At 39.0% G+C, this 14038-nt stretch overlaps 1 protein-coding gene across 1 annotated transcript in view; it reads right to left on the bottom strand.

The window, feature by feature from the left end:
- Positions 1-14038, bottom strand: part of TTC17 (tetratricopeptide repeat domain 17) — a 93822-nt gene that overhangs the window by 42757 nt on the left and 37027 nt on the right. Inside the window, exons 11-16 of the mRNA XM_024209810.3 lie at positions 12255-12401; positions 11598-11713; positions 10987-11161; positions 10303-10380; positions 7190-7414; positions 3276-3462 (exon numbers count right to left, since the gene is read on the bottom strand). Coding sequence (XP_024065578.2) covers positions 3276-3462; positions 7190-7414; positions 10303-10380; positions 10987-11161; positions 11598-11713; positions 12255-12401 — 928 coding nt within the window. The remainder of the gene's footprint in view (positions 1-3275; positions 3463-7189; positions 7415-10302; positions 10381-10986; positions 11162-11597; positions 11714-12254; positions 12402-14038) is intronic.

Below are 14038 nucleotides of genomic sequence, written 5' to 3'. Positions count from 1 at the left end.
TGTATTTCATAAGATGGTATAATACTAAACAGCAATTAAATCATGGGATATATGTGCCTGTCCCACACTAATTATGTTCTTAACTAAACCTCACAATAAACCGGTCTCATCGAAAAGCTAGAATTGAAATTAAAATCCTACCACTAAAAATGGTGATTTCTTCAAAGTTGTGCAAACACTTGTGTGCAGGCCTGAGACAGGCAGGGATAACCCAAAATACATGTGCACACATGTAGGTATCTCTGTGCAAACCCCAATTTGTCTGTGCACTCTCAGTATGTGTACACTTATGATGGTCTCAGACACTTTTGAAGTCTTGGCCCCCACTTTCCAACAACCTATGTATATTTTCCTTTTCAGTCCATCTGAGGCTACAACTACACCATGGCATAGGGGTGCAGTTTCCAGCTTGCATACATACTCAATGAGAGCTAGCATGAGTTATAAACAGCGTAGCCATGGAAGCATGGGCAGCAGTAGCACAGCTTAGACATGCTGAGTACAAACCCATGTGTACCTACTCAGCATGGATGCTGCCTGTACTTGTGAGGCTATAGTCTACTATTTATAATCATGCTAGCTCTCCCCAAGCTAGCATGAGTATGTGTACATGAGCTGGGAATCACACCCCCAGCTTGTAGTGTAGATGCAGCCTAAATGTGCAATGAATAAAAATTCCCAAACCATTCTCAGCATCCTGAAACTGTCTTTCTTCTCCCCCTGTAAAAGACAGACAAACAAGTCTGCTTCTCCATTTTTGCATTCTTAAGATTTTAGATTTTGGTTTAAACCCATGTTTTAAACCAGAAAACTCATCAATATCAAGGCTGAATACACTGGTAAGTTTATTTTAAAAACATTTCAATAAAACAAAGACATTTACACCATGTGTCAATTTCATACTTCTAATTGTTCTGCATTGGCCAGTGATGCATAAGATAACCTAGATCAGAGCTTCTCAAGTTATCTGATGTGAGGGACCGGCAATTTTTTTCCCCCAATGTGCCAGGGACCGGTGCCATATTATTATCCTATTCGACGCTCTTATGAGGAAACTCGCCGTGGACCGGCAGCAGATGGTTTGCAGACCGGCAGCGGTCTGCGGACCACCACTTTGAGAAGCACTGACCTAGATGGTCTCTCCCATCTCTACAATACAAAGGAGCAGCATGACATGAAGAGGCACAAAAAAAGGGGAACAGTACAAATGTATGGCAAGACACCTAGAAACTTGATTTCTGGCATTAATGAAGTTAATATACCTGGTAAATGTTCAGCTTCCCTTTTGATTATAAGCCTTACAGGTTCCCTAAAGGACCTCACAGTTAAACATTCCTGCTCTGTTAACACATGGTCACATTAGCAAAAGCCATACTGCTTGCATAGTTTTCACAAGCAGTGTGGGCAGAGGTTCCCCACCCTCCCACCCCCTGAGAACCATGTAAGTCTCCTAAAGTGGTCTACAACCCTGTGTTATAACATGGACAGAAAATTAAAGCCCTGGTTAGGGAAACCATGCTAATTAACAGCAGCAATTAACACTTGTTGAAGTACCCTTTCAAATGTGGTGATGATGAGATCAAGAAGGTGCACATACAAGGAACTGCGAGACTGAAAGACTCTTGTAGAAGCACAGGTAGTTTCAGACAGAGCCACTGTTCATGAGACTCTTGGGTCATGTTAAATAGAGTAATTTAAAAAGGTGTCTTTTCTTTCTGCTTCTATTTCAAAATAGAATTGGCTTTTGTTAAGGTTTCAGTCCAAGAAGGTTCTAGGGATTCAGGTAAGCAACCAACCCCACTAAAATCATTTTAAAAAGACAGAGGAAGATTTTTACAAGCCACACAAAAGGCTGCAGTACAGTTCCATCCTGGCTGGGAAAACTGCAAGGGAAAACATTTCGAATTGACACACCATTTGGGAAATGACTTTTTAAACAGATTTTAGGGATGGTAACCCAGAATGAAGAGCTCCTTCCAAGTCAGCGTCAGGAAAGAGGGTTTTGGAATGGAGGTAAATGAGAAGCCTAACACCTGGGCAGTAACACCACCTACTAAAATATATTTATAAAGGCCAACCAAAGGTTTTTTGTTTTGCGCACCAAATAATGAAATGAAAATGTGTAAATGCATCAGGAAATAATATTACTCTGGTGGCATAGTCTTGGAAGATCACCTGTGATGTGTTGCATTCACATCGATCAAAGGCCAACATATTTCTTGGTATATATTTAAAGTGTTCAATTCCAGATGCTAAATCAGAGAAGAGATTTGTTCCCATACATTTTCAGGAACTCAGGAAATCCTTAGGGGAAGGTATTAGTAATATTAAAATCAAACACATTTATCTCATCATGTGAGGCTTTCATTTAAATACTGAGTAAAATCACCCAGAAGTGTCTCTTGGTGATGGTTTCACAGAAAAGGGACTGCCAAATACATTCAGAAATGGTCTTCAGGATAGCTTGGGAGCAGCACATGCACCATTAGCAAGTACATAAAAGACATCTGAAATATTCAATGAGAGGAAGGTTCACTCAATTTCACTTGGCTCCACAAGGTTGTACTTTGGATCTTAGAGTAGCCATTAATGGCAACAAAGCATCACATCTCCAGACATATTTTTAAAAGAACATATCTTTTTCAGCCCCCATCTCACTGTGGATTTTTTTTTAAAAAACAACTAGAAATCCAGAAACACTTACTGTAGGTCCTGCATGAACAAAGAAATGATCATGTAGTGTAGTAAGAGTGCATTATGGAGCATTTCTAAAAAGTAAATGCCATTTAAAATCTATTATTCAAGGCTGGAAGTACTGGATTAAAAAATTAACTACAATAGACAATATTCCCTACCAGAACCTATAGATTTAAAAGGAAGATCTCACAATACTTGTCTGAAGAACTTAAATGGGCATATAAGGGGGCTAAGAGTAACACACCAGTTATAGCTGTGCAATGACATGGAGACACATGGATTCAACCCTCATTACCTATAAAACGAGGGGTTAGGTTGCTGTGAAGGCAGCATGTTCTCTGTACTTAACTGCAGCACCTCTAGTAACATAAGTAGACCTGAATTAGCTCTGAATGGAGTACTATCCTCTCTCCCAGAGGAGATGTGCCTCAATGTTAGTCCTTGCTGGCAGAGAGGAGTGTAAACAGAGGGAAATGGGATGATTCTTGGGAAAGAATACAGCGGTCTTGAACTCCAGTAGAGTGCACTCTGACTGTAAGGCTATGTCACTTTTTGACCATTTTTCAGCAGCTGCTTACCACTGCATACAGAAGAGGTGATGTTGTACACAAAAGGACAAAACTGCAGACAGCGGATCAACTTCAGGTTGCTCTCACACTCCTGACACTTTGTAGTTAAATCCAGCCCATGCCTGAAGGCTTGCAAGGCTCTGCTGATATTCTTCAGAGCCAGATAGGCATTTCCTAGGCTCAAGAAAGTCAGGGGCTGCAAAGAGAAAAGCAACCTTGTATCAGCACAACAAATGTGTTCTCAGTTCAAAACTGAAGGTAGCTATTGCAATAGACCAAGTCTCATGCCCTCCACACTCCCAAATCAGCTAGAAGGGTCTTACGGATAAGGGACTGCTTATTCCTAGAATGCAGAATAATCAACCTAAATTATTGGTTTTAAAACCAATAATTAGTTGGACATACTGCCTGTGCTTAGGATTTCAGGTTTTTAAAATGACATAAATCTGTGATATACCCACAAGTGTAACAAACCACTTATTTACAGCCCATCTTAAACATAGCACATTCTACATATGGCAGCAAAGAATGTGAAGGGAAATGTTTTAGGGGAGTTTTTAGTAAGGAACCAAGAAGTCTAAAGCAAAAGGTACCACGTAACATGAGATCTAATATGGGATGGAAGTGCTGATTAGTCTTTTGCCAATCCAAGCTTATTGTTCTCCGGAAAATAATTAAATTACTCAGAGCTCCAATTTCACACTAACTTGGGATTTGTGTCTTTTGGCCCATTGTTCAATTCTTTGCAGTAGTAAGTCAACACTCTTACTCATAACTTTGACTAGCCAAGAACAATCTCTTGCAGCAGAGACAAAAGACATTGTAATAATTCTTCAAAACTAACTTTGACATGCATTTTTAGATATCATCCAGTGATTTAAGTCCTGGCACACAATGAAGCATTACACTTTGTTTTCAAAAGCATCTTTATGGTTTATGTAGAGAAATTAAGTGCTGCATTTAACCCTGTGACCAGAATAATAGCCATGCTGAAGCAACAGAGCAGCCAATTTCCTCCACTAAATGATACTTCTTGTCATGGAACTTTTAAGACTAGTCATGGCTTTCAAAAATTTTGCTTGTAGTATTAAAAACATGCTTCAGAAGACTGTGTGCTTTTAACAATCTGATGATGCAATTAAATCACAAGATACTAATTCATGTCCATAGAGTTAATTCAAATTTGAGTTCAGTCTGATGCTCCAGCCAACCTTAGTCAGACAGTTTAATTGATTCTTCTTCTTCTTATGACCTCCCATCACGTGTTTGCTATCTTCATTTGGTGGTACTACTTCTTGGGTGCCTTTGGTAATTCATTGCACCTCATTCATTCATACAAGCCCCAAATCATCCTGCCCTATTGTTAATCATACCTTCTTGTTCAGCTTGTCTTTCCCTTACACACCAGAGAATCTCCTTTAAATGCTAACTCTAATCTATCCACAGTCTGGTTAGCATTGTTAATATCAGGCTTTTGTGGTAAGTTAACTGACATCACTATAGCACGGCACACTCAAGTTTGATTGCAATACTCTTAGTCTTGAACTGCTGTAGAGTTTTGCCAAAGGTACTGGAAGAACCTTTGGAAGAACTATTTGAAGAAACCCTACTAGTGCAACCCGTTTCTAAATACCATGGGTATTGTCACGCCCTCCCTCCCTCCAATTTCCTAATTCAAACATTTCATCACTTATCCCTTGCTTTATGATCCTCTTTTTTCATATACTTATCTGCAATCTAAACTGGTTAGATTCCTTTTCAAACTGTTGCAAAATTGCTGCTAGCTCTTGTATTAAAAATACCACGATGCTACACAGCTGATTCTATTTTTGCCCTCTCCACTTATTTTAAAGTGAATTTAGTGCTGGAGGGACTGAAAACCCTGGAGACTCAAGTCCTTTGTCCAAATAAGAGGGACAGCATAGGCAGAAGTGACCAAATCTAATTGTGCAACCATCAGCTTCCCATACTACTGCTGAAGTGCCTCAACTCTAGGCCCCAAATATGATGGGGGAAGGAGGAGTTGTGATTTGGACTCTTGTCCCCTGGGAACTGGAGTGAGACAAACTCATTTCACTTAGGGTTGTTTCTCCCTTTTGTTTTTGTTTAAGACTTGCACAACTTTTTCTGGCCAATCCAGTAGTTATATATCTCTTATTACAAGGAGGAAAGTTGCAAACATGGTCTATTTATATTTAAAGAGAATTGAATATCAATGTTTTCTCTGAGAAAATTTTCTTCAAATCATTTGTGGGCTACAAAGTACTTACTCTACAAAATTTAGAAATACACCATAACTTTATACCAGGCATATTTATAGTTAATGAGAAATAAAGTTAATCAAAATATTTGCAAAGATACAACAGCTTTTGCAATAGTCTATTCCCACAAGATATCACAAGTGGCATTAAAAAAATGAAAAGAACGGAATGTAAAATGCATGAGATTAATCAAGAAAACAAAGGAATCATCCAAGCAGCAGAGATGGGTGTGTGTTATGAATGGATATCTAGATAGCCAAGAGACTATTTTTGCACACTACTTCTTTTGGAATACCTTTTGATCAGCAGCATTTTCTTTGATAATGCAACGGTCTTGTTCTGACAATTGGAACTCATTTTTATTCTTTTAATGAAGAGCTCATTGGTTAAACTTGAAGTGAAGAGAAGACATTATTTCCCAAGTACTTACAACACCCCAAGAAAAAAAAAAAAAAAAAAGTTCCACAGTACTGGCTAGTGTTTCAATAATCCAGTTTTGCATTGTCTTCCCACATTTCTGAAAGGCATGTTATTTATCTTTATATTTATCTACCCATTATGTGGGAGGCAGCAGATTCCAAATTAACTCTTCTGCACAGCTAAGTGATGACTAATATTGAGGGCATGGCTACACAAACACTATATGGCAAGCTGGGGTGTAGTGCCATGCACTAACAGTCTACACGGACCCTGCTGTTCACTAAAAGCTTTCTAGTGTGCATTGATTTACTGTTGTTTGAATGCGCAGTAGGGAACTTCTGGCGCACAGTACCTGAGTCCATGCAGTTAATGTATGGCATGCTGGAGCGCTGTAGATTTACACCCCAGCTTGTTCTGCAGTAAGTGTTTATGTAGACGTACATGTAGATTTCCAAATCTAATTGTGCAACCATCAATTTCCAAAAGAAGAGGGTACAGTCACATACTTTTCATTTCTCTTGCATCTTCCATCAGAAAACTTCAAAGCACTTACAAACATGAATTAATTAATCCTCACAACAGCACTATGAAATAGGGAAGACGTATTAGCCCCATTTTACAGATGGGGAAATTGAGCCACAGTAGGTAAATTACTTGCGTAATATTACATGATGAGTCAGTGGCAGGGCTAGGACAGTACTTTGATCTCCTGACTCCCAGTCCTGTGCTTTAGTCACAAGACCACACTTACTAAGACTGGTTGTACATGAGGGTGAAACTGCTGGGTAGAAGCAACTTCTCAATAGCTTACCTCCTATCAAACCTGATCTAAACACATTTTATGTAATAGTTTCTCTTTTCTCCAACACACAAGGATTAAATGTTAACATAGCATCAAGAATCTCCATTTTAGATACCAGTGATGCCAGGAATTGAATAAAAAAAAAAAAACAGCCAGCTGGTTGGAATTCTGTTGTCCAGAAGCAACCTAATTTGTCGCCCATATTTAAAGCTATTTATTCTTCCAGACATTTATATTCTAAGCATCCAGTGTTATCTGGCACTTTAATTTCCTGATCTTAACAAACATGAAGCAGCAACTTAAATGAACACGTTACAAATGAGATGCCTGAAGAATAACATGTATGAGGAGAACAAAACTTGGGGTTGGGAATTAATGAAGCAATCTTCCAGGAAGAGTTTTGTTGTTTATTACTAAATTAATACAAAAGCAACCCTTACCTCAGAATTATTGATGGCCACAGCTTTTAGCAGGAGCCTGCTGGCATCCAGATGAAGACCATAATGAATCAAAAGGTTAGCTAGATTGACTAAAGGGATATCCTGATACTCATGTGGGGCTAAGTTCAATGCTTTTCGCAAGCACGTGATAGCAAAGGTGCTATTTCCAACCGCACGCCAGTAGAGTCCAGCCTCATTAAGCATAAGCCATAAAGGATCCCCTGGCTGAAAAAAAAAAAAAAAGTCATAACATTTCAGGAATATACAATCGCTTACCATAAACTCTCTCCAACATAAGCAACTCAGTGTATTGCTTTATGAACTGGATACAATTTATTCTACCCTCTACCTTGGCTGAAGCTAGTTAGCTTACCAGTTGAACTTCACAGGTGCAGGATAGATGAACTAATGTTAATTTAGTAGCACCTGTTGCTCAGCAAGAGCATTCAGCTAGCATCCTTGATTCATGTGATTGCCCCGAATGATTTCCATAAAGTCCTTTAATGCTGCCTGCCCACAGGAATCAATGATTCTTAGCCCTTTGCCATTCCAGAGTGTAAGACCCACATTGCACATGTGGCAACCATCAATTTGAGAAGTAGTCAATTTCAAAAAGCCAATTTGAGGTTTTAGAATCACATTTTCCTATTTTAAATAATTATCTATCCATTCATATTTTGGGTAGTGCCCACAATGTGCTTGGCAACTGTCTAAACATATAGCAAGATAGTCACTGACCCCAAATGCTCACAACTTAAAGTAGTAAACATGGTCGGGCAGAGGGATAAAATGTACAATCAGATTTCTAATTATTCTTAGCTGGCCCTTGACCTATAGTTACATAAACAGACTAATTCATTCTTTAGAGAAGGAACAATGAAACTAACTATGTAGAGTTGTGTCAAATGCACAACAAAATATGTCAAACAAATACTCTCTCTCTTTCAGTTGTAGAAATCTTATAACCATAGTGGGTAAAAGTTTTCAGAGAGAAGTAAATTTTGTAGATAATGGTATTTCTTCAGTATTTTTGAATCAACAGCCTTATACTAAAAAGTTTTATTTGCATTACAGGATATAATGGATATTTTAATATGCTGTCAAATCCCTTTTCCAATGTTTCTTGGTTAATCTGTAATTGTAGGACAAATCTAATGCTTCAATCCTGCAACAATTTACACATGTGTAATGTTACTTGTGTGAGTAAGTCTTATTGATGAGACCACTCACTGAATAATGTCACACATGCATGCAGATCTGTCAGGGGTGCATTCTTAGGCCCTATACAGAAACACACAAAAAATAAATATAGTACTAAATGCAATGGTCTACATATGCAGGGAGTAATTGGTTTTTAGTCCTAGACATAACTGTAGTAATAGCTATTGTCGTCTAGAACTTTTTTTCCTAGAAAGACTTTTGTATTTCAGGTTTTTTTTTTTTTTTTTTGGGGGGGGGCTGATTTTTTTTTATTTCTAGTTGTAAATTCTGGTTCCTCCTCCCAGCACTTCGTAGGAGAAGCAGTTATTTTCAGATTTACTACAGCTTTCTTAGCTGATTTTACTAACTGCAAAAGACACCCTAATTAAAATAAAATCATTTTCAATGGAACAGCTGCAGGGTTCTGTGCACAATTCCTTTTCCCTCCCTTCACATTGTCAGGGACAAGCAACATGCTGCCTATCATTCTGACCAATATTGTCTCACTGTTTCCATGTAGTCCTCACATTGGCCTGTCTGTATGCATCCAAGTATTATATACTTCATTTGTAAGCTCTTTGGGGGCAGAGACTGTCTTTTTGTTCTGTTTGTATAGCACCTAATACAAATGGGGTCCTGGTCCATAACTAAGACTTCTAGGTGCTATAGTAATAATTAATAAATGCGGTGCATGACTTAGCAATGGCACTGCTTATAAGGGTACTGCCAAGGCTTTAATCCTATTTTTTCAACATAATGCTGTCATTACTTTAAACATTCAAACCTGTTTGCAGACACATTTTGTCTTTCCCCAGGAAGACCATGATGCTTACTGCTGAACTTCTGCTCTGAAAATGCCCCGTCCTCTGCAATTTGTGCACATAAGCATAACAAGAACATGCTTATGACGTGCTCTAACTGGTTAAGAAGTTGTTTATTGGAGAAGTTTTTTCAGCACTAAAGCCATGAAATAACTGAGTATTACCAAGAAAAAACCTATGCATTCGGATGGCCACTGAAGAAAACTCAGAAGGTAAGACATTAGGCCTGCAAAGGATTGTTATGTGCACAAGAATATGAATACCACTCAGATCCGTTCTCCTTCTTATGGGCAACGAGAAGATGCACAAACACTCCACATATTGTATTTAGGCTTTGCCAACGTGATGTACACACAGAAAGGCAGCATGTCAACAGAGTTAATTTGACATCTGTTAAGATCTAATATGATTTCTCCAAAAGTTTTCCTCCATCCTGACATTTACTATTCTTATTTGTATTGTGGTAGCACTCAAAGGCCCTACTCATGATCAGGGTCCCATTGTGCTAAGTGCTGTGCAAACACTTAATACAGTCTCTGCCTGAAGAGCTACCAATCTAAACAGACAAGCCAGACAAAGGGTGGGGGAAAGGAATACAACATAAGCAAAACAAGGTCTATTGGTTGGCCAACATCATGTTAGTTCCAGGAGTATTATTTGTTTGATTCGGGAAATGGCATTGTATTCCCTCGCACAATATCTTGCAAATTTTCACAGGAATGAAATTCACTCACTCCACCAGTGTTCTTACGTAGGAAGGAAGCTATAATAGGGTCCACTGAGTAAGCTGAGTGAAAGGGATGCTTCTCTGAACATTTGTGGTTCTTTGTGAAACGTAGATCGAAAGAAGTTACAAATTTCAGCTCTGCTATACTTCCCAGGCAAGGCAAATTGTAAATAGTGTGCCACTGAACAACGTGAATCTATAAAAAGCAACAGAGAGTCCTGTGGCACCTTTAAGACTAACAGATGTATTGGAGCATAAGCTTTCGTTGGTGAATGCCCACTTCGTCAGATGCATGAATCTAGTTATCACACGCATAGATAAACAAGGATTCTCAAATTTACTTCAAACTACAATTCTTGACTTACCTTCTTTATAGCATGAGAGATGAATACTCCTATTTGCTCCTCTGTAATAGTTTGATTGTTGATACGCGAATGCAAGATCTGAACAACATGAAAAGGCATTTAACAAAAAAATAGGAAGGAAGATTTTAAAGTGATCTCTCAAACACAGTTTTTACAAGATATAGCTATCTGGGTTGCTCAAGTCTCATGACCCTAAAATTTCCTAAGCCCCTTCTTTGTACTGTAGCTGAAAAGTGACCACTACAGATGCACTGTTGGTGGTCTGGGGGAGGGGAGAGTCTAAAGACCCATTAAAGCAACCAAGGGACAGTAAGCAATAAGGAAAGACAGCTATAAGCAGGTGTCTCTCCTGTGCCAACAAGGTGGTGGTAAAGCCAATGAACAGTTTTCATGTGGTCTTCAGAGGTTTTAGAAGAAAATAGTACTTTCTAGATTAACTATCATTTTTTGTCTCACACACTTTTGATAGGTGTTTAAAGAAGCCATGTCATAGGATTTCATGCCAGATATTAAGAGCTTACACTTCCCAGCAAGGGGAAGCCTATGGAAGTACTGAGTACCTTGCAAAATCAGGCCCATCTTTTTGTTGCCAGCATCTGTCAAATCTTGAAGACCTTAGTTCTAAGGCCATAAAAGGCAGACACTCAGAATGAAAAGGTTACCTATGAAAACAGTGCCTCTTACTTGTCTTGCATGATCATCCGGCATTTTAAATTTCAGCTCCAGATGACCATCTAGTTCTTTGACCAACGTGTACAGAGTTTCATTGTTACGGACATCAGTAATAGACGAACAATCTGGCAGCTGGGCCTCTCCATGCACATGGGCCTCTCCTGGGCTACTCAGGATCGAATGGACTCTGGCAGTGAAAAGAACCGAGAAGACATGAGTTCATGTTTCAAACGGTGGGATGTAAACACACAAACAGCTGAGTGGCACATGGTTGGTCCTGTCCATACTATATTTTAACCATCTTAAATCCAGGTAAGGGGATAGTAATTTTGGAACTGGTTTCCTGACTTGGTTATAGCTGTAATGTGGACAGAGCATTAGATGGCTGTGACTCCTCTTGTGGAGTGGGAAGAGGGAGAGCCTCCAAAAGGAACACAAATGCTGCCTGTTATAATCAGACAGATTGACACATCATCTTCTCCAACCAGAGGGAGACCCAGCCACCTTAAAAGAATAATACACTAGTTGGTCAGTGACCCCAGATTCTCATAATGTGGTCACATCACTACAACCAAATTAAACAATACAATGGGAAATTCACTTCATGATTAATCAACACTTGCCTGAATCCTCTGTTTTCTGGAGGCAGGAAATAGGTTGGCAGTTCCTCTGGGTTCGGGATTGTTGGAAAGGATTTTACACAGTCTGATCTTTTAGGCCAAAGAATATGCTGTTTATCCTAATTGCAAAGAAAAAAAAATTCTTAAACTGTTGAGAAATAATTCATCAATCTTAACCTTCACATTAACTAGCTGATAAGAATGCCTCAGGAATACACTAGGATGACAAAAAAGAAAAAAAAACTCTTCCTTTAAGATAATGGTTTCCTGCCTTTTCTGGAAATTGTCCCAATTTATCAAGCCAAGATTTCGGTTGTATCAGCACTGTGCTTTCTATTTTTAGTGAATTGTGCTGCTCTACCATGAACCGAGGTTTGGACTCTAAATCCCAATTTTGCAGTCATGAGAGCAACTCAAATTCACATTGTGTGGTAGAGTTCACACAAATGAATGGGAGACAGGCAGAAGTAGTAGTCCACTAGTGCTCAGCAGAGCAGCTTACCTGAGACAATGAAGGAGAACTCAGGAGTACCAGACACATAAGTTCTGCTACATATGAGTGATTGGACACTGCTGCTTTAGAATAAATTTTTACTAAAGGAGAACACAATCTTTCATGATAGCCCTGTATAAAAGAGCGAGCTCATACTCTTTGCTCACCCTGTAGGCATCTGATTCCAGGCCCCACAGTGAAACAATAGAATGGGCAACAGGAGAAGACTGCAAAGAGTGGCTGAGATCGCTGTGGTTCGCATGGAGATCCAAATTCACGGATGTCATACTGGATCTTGATGAGTCCTCTCCAAACTGTCAAAGAAGAAAATGACAGGGACATTATCACTATTTTTAGACAGTATTTCCTTTCAAGGTAGTGAACTACTAACACTGAATTTTGTAAGTTTGATTTGCTTTTCATCACTTATGCAGGTTGTTTACTTCTTGCAATTCCCTTAGCTTTGGCAGCAAAACTAAACTGGTCAATTTATGAGTCATTTCTGGTCCTCTTGCACTAGCACAATATTAGGGTTTCAAACATGTAAGGAGAAAATGCAGCTCAAAGCAAAATACTATTTTATTGTTTTTTAAAGACATATTGTGAAACCCTTTCTATTAATACCAGGCTTTGCAAAACTTTTTACAAATATGATATCTACTTTTGCAGATTGTTTCAACCTTTGGGTATGTCTATACTTACCTCCGGGTTCGGCGGTAAGCAATTGATCTTCTGGGATCGATTTATCGCGTCTGTCTAGATGCGATAAATCGATCCCGGAAGTGCTCGCCGTCAACACCGGTACTCCTGCTCCGCGAGAGGAGTACGCGGAGTCGACGGGGGAGCCTGCCTGCCGCGTGTGGACCCGCGGTAAGTACCTTGTAGTTCGAACTAAGATACTTCGACTTCAGCTACGTTATTCACGTAGCTGAAGTTGCGTATCTTAGTTCGAACTGGGGGGTTAGTGTGGACCAGCCCTTTCTTCAGGAACTATCAAACCCAAAGCATAGAAGCTGATATTTTAAGCTACTAGAACAGCAGCAGCACCTCTATTAGTATTAAGAGTCATTGTTAGATGGGCAGAACTCACATTACCACTCTCACTCTTAGCAACATAAAATATTAGGAAGTATATAATGCTGATTCCCTCCTCTTTAAATCTCATTATGTTACAAAAAGTTTTTAGGATATTCATCAAGATGAACGGACTGAAAATGTCTAGAAAGAGGGAAGTATCGCTATCCATCTTAAATAATTTTTAAAAGCGTATATAAAGTAAAAACCAACAATTATTTATATACACACACTTTTTCAGCTGTCATAGTGGGGTACCTTATTCTATGGGAAGTATTATATGTGGATCCAAAGGGAAAACTGATTCCTTAAAGGCATTTGTCTCTTTATGTACATTAGTTACCTAGTGTACATTTGCTGTGTCCTTCAAGGAAACCAGATTTGGAAATGGATGTTTCACATCTCTAGAGGCATACTCCTAGCTACATGACATCTAGCATATTCATGTAAGACAACTACACTCCTTCTCAAATCATCTGATGCCTGTACTTAGTAGAAAGAGGGCATTCTATACAGAGGGGAAAAAAATAGGGATGGAAACTCCAGGGCAATGTTGGAGTTTCACAAAACACTCTAGAACATTTTCCTCCCAAAAAGATAGTTGAGAAGAGCCCTCATTTTGCCCCCTCCCTATATAACAAAACAAAATCTTTAAACAACAGGCATTGGGCTGCCAAAATCCAGAGTTATTTCCGGTTCTCCCATTATTAGCAAAAGGGTCACAGGAAAATTACACTAGCAAAATGTGCCTTTTACTCTTTTAGCAAGACTATACAGTTCCTACAGTTATATTTTGATCTATTAAAAGAAAAAAAAAAGTATTTTTTGGGTAACGATTATGGACATCTTACGTCAGCCTCAAGGACTTGTGTTGCTT

This window comes from Terrapene carolina, unplaced genomic scaffold (assembly GCF_002925995.2).
Source record: "Terrapene carolina triunguis isolate 2854851 unplaced genomic scaffold, T_m_triunguis-2.0 Scaffold96, whole genome shotgun sequence".
Lineage (NCBI taxonomy): Eukaryota > Metazoa > Chordata > Testudines > Emydidae > Terrapene > Terrapene triunguis.
This window is presented reverse-complemented; position numbering and strand designations above follow the sequence as displayed.